At 37.4% G+C, this 14975-nt stretch overlaps 2 protein-coding genes across 3 annotated transcripts; both read left to right on the plus strand.

Annotated features, from left to right (window-relative positions):
* The first annotated feature begins 702 nt into the window (after positions 1–702).
* LOC108809771 (UPF0481 protein At3g47200-like) lies at positions 703–2469 on the plus strand. The gene is made up of 3 exons (XM_018581915.2): positions 703–820; positions 924–1918; positions 2001–2469. The coding sequence occupies exons 2-3, from the start codon at positions 940–942 to the stop codon at positions 2273–2275; spliced, it is 1254 nt and encodes a 417-aa protein (XP_018437417.1). The 5' UTR covers positions 703–820; positions 924–939; the 3' UTR covers positions 2276–2469.
* Positions 2470–11257: 8788 nt separating this feature from the next.
* Positions 11258–14506, plus strand: LOC108812854 (ubiquitin domain-containing protein DSK2b). 2 transcript variants are annotated; one of them, XM_018585231.2, is made up of 9 exons: positions 11258–11699; positions 11776–12519; positions 12763–13004; positions 13083–13196; positions 13342–13397; positions 13695–13726; positions 13890–13979; positions 14079–14236; positions 14309–14506. In XM_018585231.2, exons 1-8 carry the CDS (start codon positions 11447–11449, stop codon positions 14225–14227), a joined length of 1680 nt encoding a protein of 559 aa, XP_018440733.1. In that variant the 5' UTR covers positions 11258–11446; the 3' UTR covers positions 14228–14236; positions 14309–14506. The 2 variants fall into 2 exon arrangements, with proteins under 2 accessions (XP_018440733.1, XP_018440732.1); XM_018585230.2 differs by having other exon boundaries at positions 14079–14506.
* Positions 14507–14975: the final 469 nt, after the last annotated feature.

Genomic DNA, 14975 nt, shown 5'->3' on the forward strand with positions numbered 1-14975 from the left:
TCACTAACTCTTTTTCATCATTTTTCGGTTTGACTGAAAAGATGGTTTTTAATACAACCAGTAACCGAATATATCAATGATTTACGTTTTGACTGGCTTTTAAAATAATGGTTAAAAATTATATATATATATATATATATATATATATATATATATCATTAGATTATGTGAGAATGTATGGTTTTCACAGATAAGCATTACAAAATATTATTGGTGAAAATTTTGCAATAAAAATAATTATTTGATTAAAAAGACATGTAAAAAATATGTGAAAATTATTTGATTAAAAAATATTTAATTTTTTCGGTTACAAAAAAAAAATATTGATGTATTTTGATAGATTTATTGGTATAATTTAATTAAATATATTTGTATAATTAATTAAATTTTCTATTTTGTATTTTTAAAAATAAAGAAACGTATTTATTATTTAAAAATAAAATTATGTAGAAATGTAGTGTAAAAGTATATATTATTTTCTTATTAAAATACAATCTTCCAAAAAGTTGGAGTGTTTCGTCAAAAATAAAAGGGTTGGGTGCGTTTTTTTTTAAAAGCTTAGAAATAAATCAAATTATTGCTGGGCAATTGAGCAGACAACAAAACCCCATCAAACTCGGTAGTAAATACTATCGTTACTTTACTCGATGAATAATCTTAAACAAAGACCAAAAATTTCAAATGAGATGAAGTCTTTTGTCAGTAAGCTGCGAAATAAGCTTGATACATTAGACTAGTTTATTTTTGTATTTTGAAAACATTGGATTAGTTTTGCAAATAACAGAAACAGAAATCAATTTCGAGTGAGTGAAACTCGAAGGTAATAGTTTGTCCTCTCTTTATTTTTTTCTGAGTACTGTTCCACATGCTACTCTCGTAGCTTTCTCATCAATTCTTTCACTGAATATATTGTAAAATCCCAGAATTCAGCTGAGAAAGATGCATCCAGGGATGTGGCGGTATCCTAGAAATCCCGACCTCTGCTGTATCTACAGAGTCCCAAACCGTATACGTGAAGTAAATCCAGAAGCCTACACGCCTCAGTTAGTCCTTATTGGACCTCTCCACCATTCATTAAAATCTCAAGCTCTCAATGCTCTTGATCGTGGAGAGGATATTACATACACAAAGTCAATGGGTTACTTAAACATGGAACAGCATAAGAAGACTTACTTAGCAGAATTCGCAGCAAGGGTTGAAGGGGAAAAGACCATCGATAGATTCAGAAGAATCATTAAAGAAGAGGAAGAGGCAATCAGGGCATGCTATTCAGAATCAACGGCATGGATTCGATCTCCAGAGTTCGTGGAGATGGTCCTGCACGACTCTGTTTTCATAATAGAGTTCCTACTGAGGTATTTGGGAGGAGCAGAGAAGAAAGAAGATCCTCTCGGTCTATGTCTTGGAGACACAGTCTATCATGATCTCATCTTGCTCGAAAACCAACTTCCTTACTTCATCCTTGAGGAACTCTTCGATCCAATCGTTCCAAGAATCTGCCGGCTCCAAACATTCCGGGAAGTAGTCATCTGGTTATTCGACTTCAAAGGTAAAATCGGAACGGATTCCAAATTTAGACATTTCACTGATCTTTTCAGGTGTGTTCGTGTGGAGACACTTCCTGAGTATGTTGGAGATTCCAAACCCATAGAACATATGTATAATGCAAGTAAGCTAGAAATTGGAGGAATAAATTTCAAGGCCGTAGGAGAGAAGTTCTCGTTGAATGTGAGATTCGAGAATGGTTGTTTAGAGATGTCTCATCTTATGGTTATGGACACACTTGAGAATGAACTGAGAAACATAATGGCTCTTGAGCAATGCCATTATGTTTTCAATGCTCACGTATGTAACTACGTCTTATTCCTAGATTACCTCATTGACACTGATAAAGACGTTGACTTGCTTGTCGAGAAAGGTAGCCCTTTTTCTTCTTATTTAATATCAGTATACATATATGTATGTATTGAATGATTTGTGGTGGTTTCGGATTTTTAAAGGAATCATACAAAACTGGATGGGGCAACCCGCATTAGTCTCCCAGATGGTGAACAAGCTCAGCGTGGGCATCTTACACTATAAACCTTACTATTCTAAAACAGTGGCTGAAGTCAACGAGTACTATAGAAACCCGGTGAATAGGTCAAAGGCCGTCCTCAAGCGTGTGTATTTTGGTAACCTGTGGACAGGAACAGCCACCATCGCCGCTACATTTCTATTGGTGATGACACTTATCCAGACTGTGGCATCGATCATTCAGGTTAAGCAGAACTAATCTCTATCTTTATCTCTCTCTCTAGTTCGTTTTCGGTTTCCAACATGGTCGTGGGTACTAGTACGTTATTTTTATATTCTTCTGTCTTTTGTAGCTCTCTTTTATGATAATCTGTATCCTGAAGCTATTATTAAAGTAGTCAAACACACAAGTTGTAATTTATAAAACTGTTCTTCGGTTTATTATCTTTCTTACTTTCTTATGTTTTCTGTATATTGATTCATCACAAGTGATGATCGACTTATATAAGTATTAGAGATCTTTCTTTATCCTATTACATATGTATCCTGAAGCTATTATTAAAGTAGTCAAAACACAAGTTGTAATTTATAAAACTGTTCTTTGGTTTATTATCTTTCTTACTTTCTTATATTTTCTGTATATTGATTCATCACAAGTGATGATCGACTTATATAAGTATTAGAGATCTTTCTTTATCCTATTACATATGACTATAGGAATTTCCTTTTATCTTAATCCTAATTATATAAGTTATCCTACTTCCTTAATGAATAACTTATTAGACAAGTAACCTTAAAGCTTATCCAACATTCTCCCTCTTAAGCTTCAAATTATCTTTGCTTAAGTTGAGAACTCGAATTTGACCCCTCATTTCTTTAAACTTGATCTTTGCCAATGCCTTATTTAGTATGTCTGCAAATTGATTCTTACCAGGAACATGCTCAACGTCGATTTGATCCCTTTCAACACACTCGCGTATAAAGTGATATCTTTTGTGGATGTGTTTGCTTGGACGATAAAAAACAGGATTCTTAGCTAATGCAATGGCCGACTTATTATTCACTCTGATCAATGTCTTCTCGTTCTTTCTTCCAGTTATCTCACTCATCAAATCTTGAAGCCAAATTGCTTGCTTAGCCGCTTCCGTTGCTGCCATAAGTTCTGCTTCACAAGACGATAGAGCAATTGTTTCTTGTTTTTGAGAACACCAAGTTATCGGTGTATCTCCAAGACAAAATAGATAACCTGTTGTGCTCGTACCATAGTCCAAGTCAGAGTTATGGCTGTGTCGCTGTATCCGATGAGCTTCTGTGATCCTTTGTCTTTAAACGTCAACCCATAAGCAAGAGTGCCTTGGAGATACCGTAGTAGTTTCTTCAATGCGTCACCATGAGACTTGCGTGGTGAGTGCAAGTATCAACTAAGCATTTCTGCTGAGAAGGTTAGATCGGGTCTTGTGTGCAGAAGGTACCTGAGACATCCTATCCTTCGCCTATATAGAGTTGCGTCGATCTCTTGTTCATCCGTTACCTTAGATAGTTTCAGACCGAACTCCATGGGTATATGAGTTCTGTTGCTTTTATCCATACCGGCATCTTTCAGGATTTGGCAAACATAGGATTCTTGCTTGATATCAATTCCTTTTGAGCTTTGTGTTACCTCAATACCGAGATCGTATGTCAGTCTACCGAGGTCGGACATCTCAAACTCTCGCAACATAGAGTTCTTAAACTCCATGATAGCTTGCACTGAACTTCCGGTCACGAAGAGATCATCGACAAAGATAGCTACTAGAAGAAGCTTATCTTTTTCTTCTTTGCGATTAATAGAGCTCTCCTTAGAGCACTTCTTAAACTTCAAGTTCTTAAGGATCACATCACTTTGTATTCACGCCCTAGGAGCCTGTCGCAATCCATCTTGAGTTTGAAAACTTTGTGCTATTCTCCCTTCTTTTCAAAGCCTTCGGTTGTGATATATATACTTCTTCAATCAACTCCCCATGCAAGAAGGCTGTCTTTACATCAAGGTGATGGATCTCCCATCCATTCGCAGCAGAAATACCTTTAAGAAGCCTTATTTTTTTCTATCCGAGCTACTGGGGAAAAACTTCATCGAAATCGACTCCATGTTCTTGAATGTAACCTTTTGCAACAAGTCTTGACTTAAATTTGTTGATGCTTCCGTCTGTGTTCCGTTTAATCTTAAAAATACACTTGATTCCAATCACTTTTACTCCTTGTGGTTTCTCGACTAGGATCCATGTCTCATTCTTTTATATAGAATCGATCTCATCTACACAAGCTACCTTCCATCGTTTGTCCTTGAGTTTTTCTTGTAAACTTAACGGTTCGTCATTCAACGTAAGCAACAAGAATTCGCACTTGATATCTGATAGCAATACATAATCTTCAAGGTAGCATGGTCGACTGGTTTGACGAGTTGATGGTCTTACTTCCTGAGTAGATTCCTGTTCATCAACTCGTTCAGAATTGATCTCCTCTGTTTCGTTAGTCTCTGTTTCAGGTTCTGTAGCTTTGTCTTCATAATGAACTATGACTACAAACGGACCGCTTCCATTGTCCTATGTAGTTCCCCATGACATGTGGACCATTCCTGGTTTGTCCCGAGCTTCATCATTGTCTCCCTTCCAATTCCAGCAACTCTTTCCGTCAAAGATCACATCTCGATTCACAACAATTCTTTTCGAGATAGGATTGTAGAGTCGATAAGCCTTGGAACCAGGTTCAATACCTAGGTGAAGATCATCTAGCTTCCTGAGTTGTCCTGAATCTATCTTTTCATACTTCAAACATCTGAAGACTCTTATATGAGATAGACTCGGTTTCTTGCCTCTCATACACCCGTAGGGAGTTTGATTCTTTAAAGCCCTTGTGGGAACTCTATTAATCAAATATGTGAAGTGACAAACTGCCTTTTGCCATAAGTAGTTAGGCACTCTCATTGCTTTTAAGATGCTCCAAGTCATCTCCATCAGTGTGCGGTTTCTCCGTTCAACCCCGTCGTTTTGTTGCGGAGTATACGATGCTGTCAGATGTCGTCTTATCCCATTGTTGTTGCAGTAATCCTGAAATACTTGTGAAGTAAATTCACCACCTCTGTCTGTACGCAACGTTATTATTTCCTTGTCGAAGTCCTTCTCAACAAGGTTCTTAAATGTCTTAAACTTGTCGAAAGTGAAACACTCCGACCCAGAAATATTTGAGTAACACGTTAAAAATTCTAAGTAAAGATCTGACAATTTTCAAAGGATGAATACAAATAAATACTATAACTTTGTCAACAAAATCCGAAACCAATTACTTAAAATATTGTTACAATAAGATGTTTTGATCAAAACTCTTAAAACATTACCCCAAGTTAAAACACTCTTTCTCGATGGTCTTTACAGCCTCGCGCTCCGGTCCACATAATCAACCTTACCTGCATCCGCAAAAGGAGGCATGAGTATACAAAAATACTCAGTGAGGACGCTCAATACCGCCCACTATAGCCCAGCAAGCAAACACTAAATCAAACTAACACCATAGCATCAGGTTCTATCATTCTTTTACTTAACTAGTTTCGTTACTTTAACATTTCTTAACCTTTCGACCCGAAGGTCCATAATCCTACGGTCGAAGCCAAACCTGCGGCCGAAGCCAAACCTGTGGCCGAAGCCAAACATGCGGCAGTAGCCAACCTGTGACCCATCGGTCCATTACATTTCCTTAATCCTTTTCCTTGACCTTTTTCCTTAACCTTTTTCCTTATATTAACTCAATTCAATTATTTTTTCCTTAAACTCATTATAATTTCATGACCTAGGTTCTCAAGATCAAACATTCATTTCTCACATAAACATCCTAACAAAATCGATAATCCATCCCGCAAATCAATAGCATGCATTTCTGAAGAACACGATGAGCAAACTTTCCTTAAACAATTCCTATCATACATTTCTTAAGAACACGATGAATAAACTTTCCATAAACAATTTCTTTCATACATTTTCCTATGAACACGATTAACGAACTTTCCATAAACAATTTCTATCATACATTTCCCTATGAACATGATGAACGAACTTTCCATAAACAATTTCTATTTTACATTTCTCTATGAACATGATGAACGAACTTTCCATAAACAATTCTATCCAAGCATTAACACAATCATATCGAATCAAAACAGGACAAATAGTTCTTATTGGACTATCACGAATCACGTCCTCACCTTAGTTGAATCTCAAGGATTCGAAGACTCTGAACTACCTAGCGTTTTCAAGCGAAGAACTCCTTAGCTCCTCCTTGCTGAATCCCTCTTCTCGGACTTCTCTCCTTACCAACTCGTTTCTGCTTTCTAAGTTCTCTCTATTCTTGTTTTCTGAATCGTGTCTGAGAAATGAGAGCTCAAGGGGTCCTTATATAGGATTTCTTAAGCTTTCTCACCAAGCCGGACTCTTAATGCCAATTTCTTTATTTGGCTTGGTCAAAATTGCCATCAATGGCTTGATCTGATTCTTTCTTTAGATGAATCCTGCAGATTCGACATTCCTTTTGTATTATCCCGCAATTGTGGCTAGTCAAACTTTCCTTACTTGGACCCCGCATTATCCAACAGCTGAATATTCTTTAATTGGTCTTGCGGTCTTGACTTCTCCGTATGTATGGTCTGATTGTTCCATGATCGGTTTACCATCGCTCAACCCAGTCTGAATATTTTCCATGAGCTCACTGAAGATCCGGTACTTAGTTAAAAATACCTTTATTTTTGCAATATTCACAAATATAAGTGTCACCACACTTAGAAAAATAGAGTCCTTGTTGAATTAAACCTCTCACAATTTATTTCCTTCAAATTTAAAAATACTCTGGGAGCGGGTCGTTACAGAAAGCCTCACTTTTATCTTTCAGTAGTATGGACCACATTTAATGAGCACAATCGTCAATAATGACGAAAATATACCGATTGTGGGAGAGAGTAGCAGGAGAGATTGGACCACAGAAATCTGCATGCAGTAGCTCTAACGCGTGAGATGCCCTGAAGGTTGTTGATTTCGGAAAGGTTTGAAGAGTCTGCTTGCCCACCAAGCAAGAGTCGCACAGTTGATTTTCTTCTTTTTCTCCGGTAAGATTAACCATTCCTTAAGTCGCCATTGACTTGATGGTCTTTAGGCTTATATGCCCAGGTCTGGCGTGCCAACGCCAAGGTTCCTTCTCTATTCTAGTAAGTAGACAAGCTGCTCTGCCAACTTGAAGTTTCAGCTTATAGAGTCGGTTTTGCGATCTCACTACTTTTGCTAACAATCTTCCGTTTGGATCCCTTAGTGTCAGAAAGTTATCTCTCACTCTGACATCACAGCCCTGTTCAGTTGCTTGACCCAAACTGATGATGTTACTTTCAGCTCAGGGATGTAATAAATACCTGTTATCATCTTTTGCTCACCAGTCTTTGCTTCGAAAATAATCAAACCTTTCCCATTTATATCAACATATGATCCATCTCCAAACTTTACCTTTCCCTTGATGTTTTCGTTTATCTCAAAGAAGTATGATATCTCCCCTGTCATGTGGTTACTAGCCATTGTCTAGATACCAGATACCATCTTCTTTCTTGTCTCCTTCAAGAGTTTTGGGAAGAATTTTCTCTTCATTAAGGAACATGACTTCGTGCATGTATAGAGCTACATCCGCTTCCTCTGTTTCATTCTTTTTCAGCTGATGATCATCTGGCTTCTTCTCTGGACAAACAGATGCGAAGTGACCTTTCTTTTGACAATTAAAGTAAACAATTTGAGAGTAATCCTTCTTCTCTTTATTTCTTTCAGATGAATTGCTTCATCTTCGTCCTCTTCCTCTGTTTCCTCTACCACGGTTCCAGCCTCTGCCCCTTCCTCTTGTGTTCTCTGATCTTCTATCAGAGTTGGCGGTAGAGCAGATTGCCTTGTGGTCCGTGGGTGGTTTCATTGAGAATCCTCTCCTCATATGTTTTAAGTCTCCCAACAATGTCTTCATAGCTTGTTTTGTTTAAGTCAAGCACTTTCTCGAGAGAAGCTATAATATAAATGTACTTCGTTCTTGGTAAGCAATTCAAAATTTTCTTTACGAGCTTAGGTTCTTCAAGTACTTGACCTAACAAGGCTGACTTAGTTGCGATTTCTGATAACTTTCTGGAGAAGCTATCAACAGATTCTGTGTCTAACATCTACAGACGCTCAAACTCGTTAATTAGGGTTTGTAACCGTGCTTCCTTTACCCGCCCAGCTCCTAGATTTCTGGATTTGATGGCCTTCTGGATTTGATGGCCTCCCAAATCTCTTTAGGTGAATCTTGTTCTCCTACCTGTGGAATCATATTCTCAGGTGTTGACTGAAACAATAGAGCTGTTGCGATATCATTCTTCTCTTCATCCGTTCATCCAAGATCGATGGTTTCCCAAACCTTATGAACTCTCAATAATATTTTCATCCTCATCTACCAGACAGTGTAATTCGATGGAGAAAGCATTGGACAAACAACGGCGGATGGTGCTGAGTCTCTTGTTTTCATTGGAACTTTGTATCACCCATTGAATATGTGTCTCTTGTTTCTCAGATTAAAACCCTGGAGACTCTGATACCAAATAAAGTAGTCGAAACACAAGTTGTATTGATTCATCACAAGTGATGATAGATTTATATAGGTATTATAGATCTTTCTTTATCCTATTACATATGACTATATGAATTTCCTTTTATCAAAATCCTAATTCTATAAGTTATCGAATAACTTATTACAAGTAACCTTGAAGCTTATCCAACAATTATGACATGGGCATAAGACTCGTTATGATAAAGTTTTAGATGAGATTAAAAAGTTTGACATAACCACATGAAATTTCAAAAAAAGAAGAACAAAGTTCCATCGATATGTATAAGACATGCCCTAACCGCTAGCACAACTAAGAAGATAGTTTCGCACGATGCATGAAACTACCAGAGTTTGGTGGTTTAAACTTGATAAGATTCAAGAATCTCCACAAGTTTGGTGGTTTAAACTTGATAAGATTCAAGAACTGCTCCTGGCCGAATCACACAGCAAGAGACTTAGAGTTTTTCTTTGTTCTAGGGTGCAAACTGACTCATATATTGGCTAGCTGAAAAAAATACAAAGCTGCTTATAGTGGGGATTAAATACCCTGCACTGCAGGGCCTGCAGCTATGCCCTTCTTGGGACTTGAAGCAATGCAACATGAACTCTTCTTGGACTCTAAAGTAATAAGGCCTAAACATGAATAGGCTGACTCTACTTGGACAACTAAAGCAAAGCTAACAAGTGCCTGAATTATTGGACTCAAAATCGATAACAAGAAATAAAAAGGACTTAAACAATTTGCCCATAATTTCTTGAAATAAAATTAAAAGAAAAACTAACACAAACCAAAAACAATAAACCGGTTAGAAATCATAATTGAAATCTTACCTATTTACCTTATTTAGAACGACACGGATTACTCATGACCAGATTGGATTGGGGATGATTCTGAACCGAGTTCACATGTGGAGATGATTAGACCGGTTCGGTTCTGGGCGAGTGATCTGAATTGAATTGGACCGGCTGAATCTTGAACCTCTATTAAACCGGCTTGGTCTTGGATCTTCAATTGGATCATCTCTTCAATCAGTAGCTGGTCTGGCCGGTTTATCCATCTTGATCTAGGATTTGTTGGACAACTTTGGAGAATTCTCTTATCGCCCTGGTTCCACAAGATAGTAATGCTGTCTGTTTTGTTGCTAGATGATTTATTTTTTTCATCAAAAAAGTCAACTAAGATGTAAAAAAAAGTAATTTTTTGAATAAATTTAACATATATTCAAAAGAAAAAAAGAGAATATATATAACAGATCAAATTACTTTAGAATGACTTTTTTGTTTTCCTTTTATGATGAAGAGTTTATTGTGAGAAGAAAAGAGAAAGAGCAATGTTCGTGACTGCATTTAAATATGATAACCTAGAGTGGAAATGGTGCCAAATGCCAATCAAAGAGAACAAACAATCCAATTATTTGAACCAGAAAAAGTGATTTCACAAGTTGAAAGATTTTCAAAAAATTCAGTAGATTTAACAAATCTTTTCTAAATTTCAATAAAATATTTTGTATTAATTTCTATCAAATATTTTGTATTAATTTCTATAGATTATTATTGGTTATTATGGATTTTGACTATATTTTTTTTTCAAAAAAAATCTTCTTCCAGGGTAATATACAAAATTAATTCTAGAGATTTTCCAAAAAGAGATCTGGATGAGACACAATTTCGTCCATATATAACATTACCTAGTTAATACATTGAGAAACAATTCTTCTTGTCCAACTACATTTTATGGTATTGGTTCTTTGTTTTGTGATTTGTTCTTTGTTATATTATAATAATAATTATTTTTATCTTCATATTACTTAACATATTACTATCAGTTTTTTTATTGACCTTTCTTCGAGACACCATTCCAATTTTTAGTTCGGTTTCTTAGTAGAATTTATTGAATCAAACAATTTTTTAATCAAACGAAATATTATGTTTAAATATACCAATTACAAAACTAATCGAAAGAGATCTTCTCGAAATCTTAGGTCAAACAAGAAAAGATATATCGTGTGGTATGTGTCTGTTTTTATTACTACAAATTTGAATATACATAATATTTTCAAAGTTTGGTATTATGAATAAAAATATAAAGAATTTACTTTCTAATAACGATAGAATTTAATAGAATAACAAAATTAATAATAATTAAAAAAATTGAATGACAAATAATTCAAATGAAATCATTTAAACCAATAACGATAGATTCTTAAAATTTTATAATTCCTTTAAAAAATTTATGCTAATAACCCCCTCCCTAAGTGTCACAGGGTAACCATGGCTAGCCTGGAGAGAAGTTAAACGAAAGTAGTGACTGTACATTACATAAGTGTTGTTCAGAGTCTGCTTGACGTTAATAAACACGATTGAATAAATCCTAGGCTTAATGGGCCTCATCTAATAAAGTTAAATTATACTAAACGACATCGTAAGTGGGATCACTTGGCCTTTACGAAAAAAGTTAAACTACTGTATACTAAACGAACGATCGCATCCTTTTGTTCTGTATCCTCAGATTCGGATCCAAGAAAGGAATCTGACCCGACCCAACCCAACTCGACCGACCCGTTGGTGTCGATACGTTCTCTGAAGCCCAAGTCATTCCCTACAATTCTCAAAGTCTCTCTCATTTGTTATTCCGACCAAAAGAAAAAAAAATTATATCCCTTTCCTCAAGAAATCTACCAAAACCGAGCTATCTCGTCTTCTCACCTTCGTTGAAATTTATTATCTAGGGTTAGGGCTCTTGATCGATTTCGCAAAACTCTTACGTCTCTCTCAAACTAAAGGATCTAAACAATTAAGAATGGGTGGAGAAGGAGATTCGAGTCAGCCTCTGACTGCCGTTGATGGTGGTGAAGGAGGAGGAGGAGACGCCACGGTCTCCGTCAACGTCAGGTGCTCGAACGGATCCAAATTCACCGTGAGGACGAGCCTCGATTCCACGGTGGAAGCCTTCAAAGAGGTGGTCGCGCAGAACAGCGAAGTCCCAGCGAATCAGCAGCGCTTGATTTACAAAGGTCGCATCCTCAAGGACGATCAATCTCTTCTCAGCTACGGTAATGAAGTGTTTCTTCTGATTGTTTTCGTTTTTGTGATGCTGTGATCTGATGATTTTTTTTATGTATATAATAGGTTTGGAGGCTGATCACACCGTTCATATGGTTCGCGGCTCTGCTCCATCTTCATCACCTCCTCCTCCTTCTGCTCCGACCACTGCACCTAGTGTTACCAGAGGTGTTGGTTCCAACGCAGGAGAAGCTTTGTTCCCTGGGCTTGGTTTTAACCCCTTAGGTGGTGGGAATGCTATGTCTGGCGGCTTGTTCGGAGCTGGTCTCCCTGATCTTGAGCAGGCGCAGCAACAGCTAGCTCAAAACCCTAACATGATTAGAGACATGATGAACACACCAGCCATTCAGAATCTCATGAACAACCCTGAGTTTATGAGGAGTATGATTATGAGTAACCCTCAGATGCGTGACCTTGTGGACCGCAACCCTGAGCTTGGTCACGTGCTTAATGACCCTAGCATCCTTAGGCAGACCATGGAAGCTGCGAGGAACCCGGAGCTGATGCGTGAGATGATGCGGAATACTGATAGGGCTATGAGTAATATTGAGTCTATGCCTGAAGGGTTTAATCATCTTAGGCGTATGTATGAGAATGTTCAGGAGCCGCTCATGAATGCGACTACTATGTCCGGGAACGCGGGAAACAATGCGGCTTCTAATCCTTTTGCTGCTCTTCTTGGAAACCAGGGGGTTACTGCACAAGGGAGTGGTGCTCCTAATAATTCTACGACGCCGAGTGCTGAAACGGGCACTGGAAATGGTATTCCGAACGCAAACCCACTTCCTAATCCTTGGGGTGCTACTGCTGGTAATAAACTGCATTCTAATTCTCTTAATTGCCTAAGTGATTACTCGTCTTTTAAAGGATTCAGTAATATGTTATAACAGTAAGAGTGGCTTAGTTATAAATTGCTTGGTTAGTTTATGTAGTTCTCACTATTTGTTGTTATTAGTAGTTTGTGTATGAGCGAGTTTATTGGCCTGTTTCTGTGTTAAATTTTACTCGTAATGCCATAAACACTATTGAACATATTGTGGGGACACTTTACAGGCCAGACAAATGCCCCAGGAAGGACAAATTCTGGTGGGGATACGAGAAGCCCTGGACTTGGTGGTCTTGGTGGACTTGGAGGCCTTGGTGGCCTTGGAGGCCTTGGTGGACTGGGTATGCTTGGAGCGGATTCACCTCTTGGTGCCACTCCAGATACTGCTCAGTTGAGCCAGATGTTGCAAAATCCGGCCATGTCCCAGATGATGCAAAGCTTACTCTCGAATCCACAATACATGAACCAGGTAACACCTAGACTAACATATGCTCAAGATGTTGTTGCTATTGTGAACATGTGTTTTAATGTTTGCCCTCGGTTCCAGCTTATGAATCTCAACCCGCAACTCCGAACCATGCTTGATTCGAATCCTCAGTTGAGGGAAATGATGCAGAATCAAGATTTCCTTCGTCAGTTCATCTCCCCGGAGATGATGCAGGTCAGTTGGGCCTCTATGTTGTCTTTACACATGTGAATTTCGAACATGTGTTCTCTCCAAAGAAACATTTCTGTATCTGTAAGTTATTACCAAATTATGAAGTTTCTTTGACCTAACGTCATGTATTGTGGTTTTTGGCCTTTAGCAAATGATGACTCTACAACAATCACTTTTCTCTCAGAATAGGAATACGACCAGCCAGTAAGTGTGAATACCCTTCTCATCTCCTGTATATATCTTGATTGTCTTGTGTTATACTGTGTTTAGACAATAGTGTGACTAGCTAAACAGATAATCCCATTGGTGGTTAATGATCTTTATCTTAAGCAAGGATTGAATCATGAGTTATACAGCAACTCTTGTATTTTTTACTGGGCTTATCGTTGGTAAACCCTTACTTAGAGCTGTACACATAAGCTAACAGAGTGTGGATATCTCTTATTAATTTTTCGATTTCCATCAATCCGTATTTATGTTCCCAATACATCTTCTCTGTAGGGAACCGGGGCAAACTGGTGCTGCTGCCGCAGGTACTTGCATCTGTATATGATCTATATCTGAATTATAATGGCTTGAATTGTTTCTCTTACAGTCACCTTTCTGTACCATTTGCTTCGATGCTTGTTTTATTCTAGCACATTCATATTCACATGCAACTTATTGAGTAAATTAGTACGAACGCAATGTTTATAGGGACAGGCAACAACGCAGGGCTGGATTTATTGATGAATATGTTTGGCGGTCTTGGTGCTGGCGGCCTGAGTGGCATGAACCAGTCCAATGGTTAGGTTTCACTGGAATTATACTCTCTTTTCTTTCTTACTATTCTTATGTATATATTGCGATGGGTTCCACTGAAACATTTATCGTGTTTGATTCCAGTTCCTCCAGAGGAACGCTTCGCGACTCAGTTGCAACAGCTACAAGAAATGGGATTCTATGACAGAGCAGAGAACATAAGGGCTTTGCTTGCAACCAATGGAAACGTTAACGCTGCTGTAGAACGACTCTTGGGAAGTATTGGCCAGTAGCAGCAGCAGGTTCGTGAATTGATTGTCTCTCATCAATATCTGTGGCAATCTCTTAAGTTATGGAATTCTTATTTATGATAGGATCGTGAAACTTGTGGATAAAAAAAAGCCGCACGATATTTGTGGTCGTCTTCTTACTCTTTACCCATCATCCCCAAAACCTTTTTTTATATATTTTGTTTCATCTTTCAGATTTTATTTGAGTTGTTACAACATACATGTGTAAGAGCTGGTTTGGGAACTTGGAATTGCTACTACATTTACGTTATCTTTAGCTTACTTTGTGATGTGTTGTTCATCGTCAAGAGATTCCTAAAAGGTTTTGATGCAAGTTGATACCGAATCGAACAATAACAAAAATTAGTTTTGAGTGATTCCTTCCGGTTGGAGCTAAACCGTGCCCGGTTGGAAGTTTAAACCAGATTAGCCAAAAAGATGCACAATTTATGAAAAAATACCTGAACGAGATACCAAATACATAAATGCCTTTTAATTTGATTTGGTTTCCTTTTTTTTTTTTGCTTTGACGTCTATCTTATTTTAGTACAGATTCAATTATGTATTTGAATGAAATTTTTAGATGATTTTGGGTGAACTGTAAAATTGAAAAGTGTGCAGCTAGCGACTTAGTTAAACCATTCTAAAATTCTTTCTGAAAGTATGAGATTTAGATTATTATGTTTTTTTAACAAATATATTACATCAAAACACTCTAAAATCACTACAAATTTCTTTTAAGTTCATTACT

The sequence above is a fragment of the Raphanus sativus genome, chromosome 6 (assembly GCF_000801105.2).
Source record: "Raphanus sativus cultivar WK10039 chromosome 6, ASM80110v3, whole genome shotgun sequence".
Lineage (NCBI taxonomy): Eukaryota > Viridiplantae > Streptophyta > Magnoliopsida > Brassicales > Brassicaceae > Raphanus > Raphanus sativus.

Excerpts from the sequence above, each read along its gene's own strand:
- LOC108809771 (XM_018581915.2), top strand. The coding sequence starts at position 940 with ATGCATCCAGGGATGTGGCGGTATCCTAGAAATCCCGACCTCTGCTGT. Across the intron at positions 1,919-2,000 it reads TGACTTGCTTGTCGAGAAAG|GAATCATACAAAACTGGATG; the intron begins GTAGCCCTTTTT and ends GGATTTTTAAAG.
- LOC108812854 (XM_018585230.2), top strand. The coding sequence starts at position 11,447 with ATGGGTGGAGAAGGAGATTCGAGTCAGCCTCTGACTGCCGTTGATGGT. Across the intron at positions 13,197-13,341 it reads TCTCCCCGGAGATGATGCAG|CAAATGATGACTCTACAACA; the intron begins GTCAGTTGGGCC and ends TTTGGCCTTTAG. Across the intron at positions 13,727-13,889 it reads AACTGGTGCTGCTGCCGCAG|GGACAGGCAACAACGCAGGG; the intron begins GTACTTGCATCT and ends CAATGTTTATAG.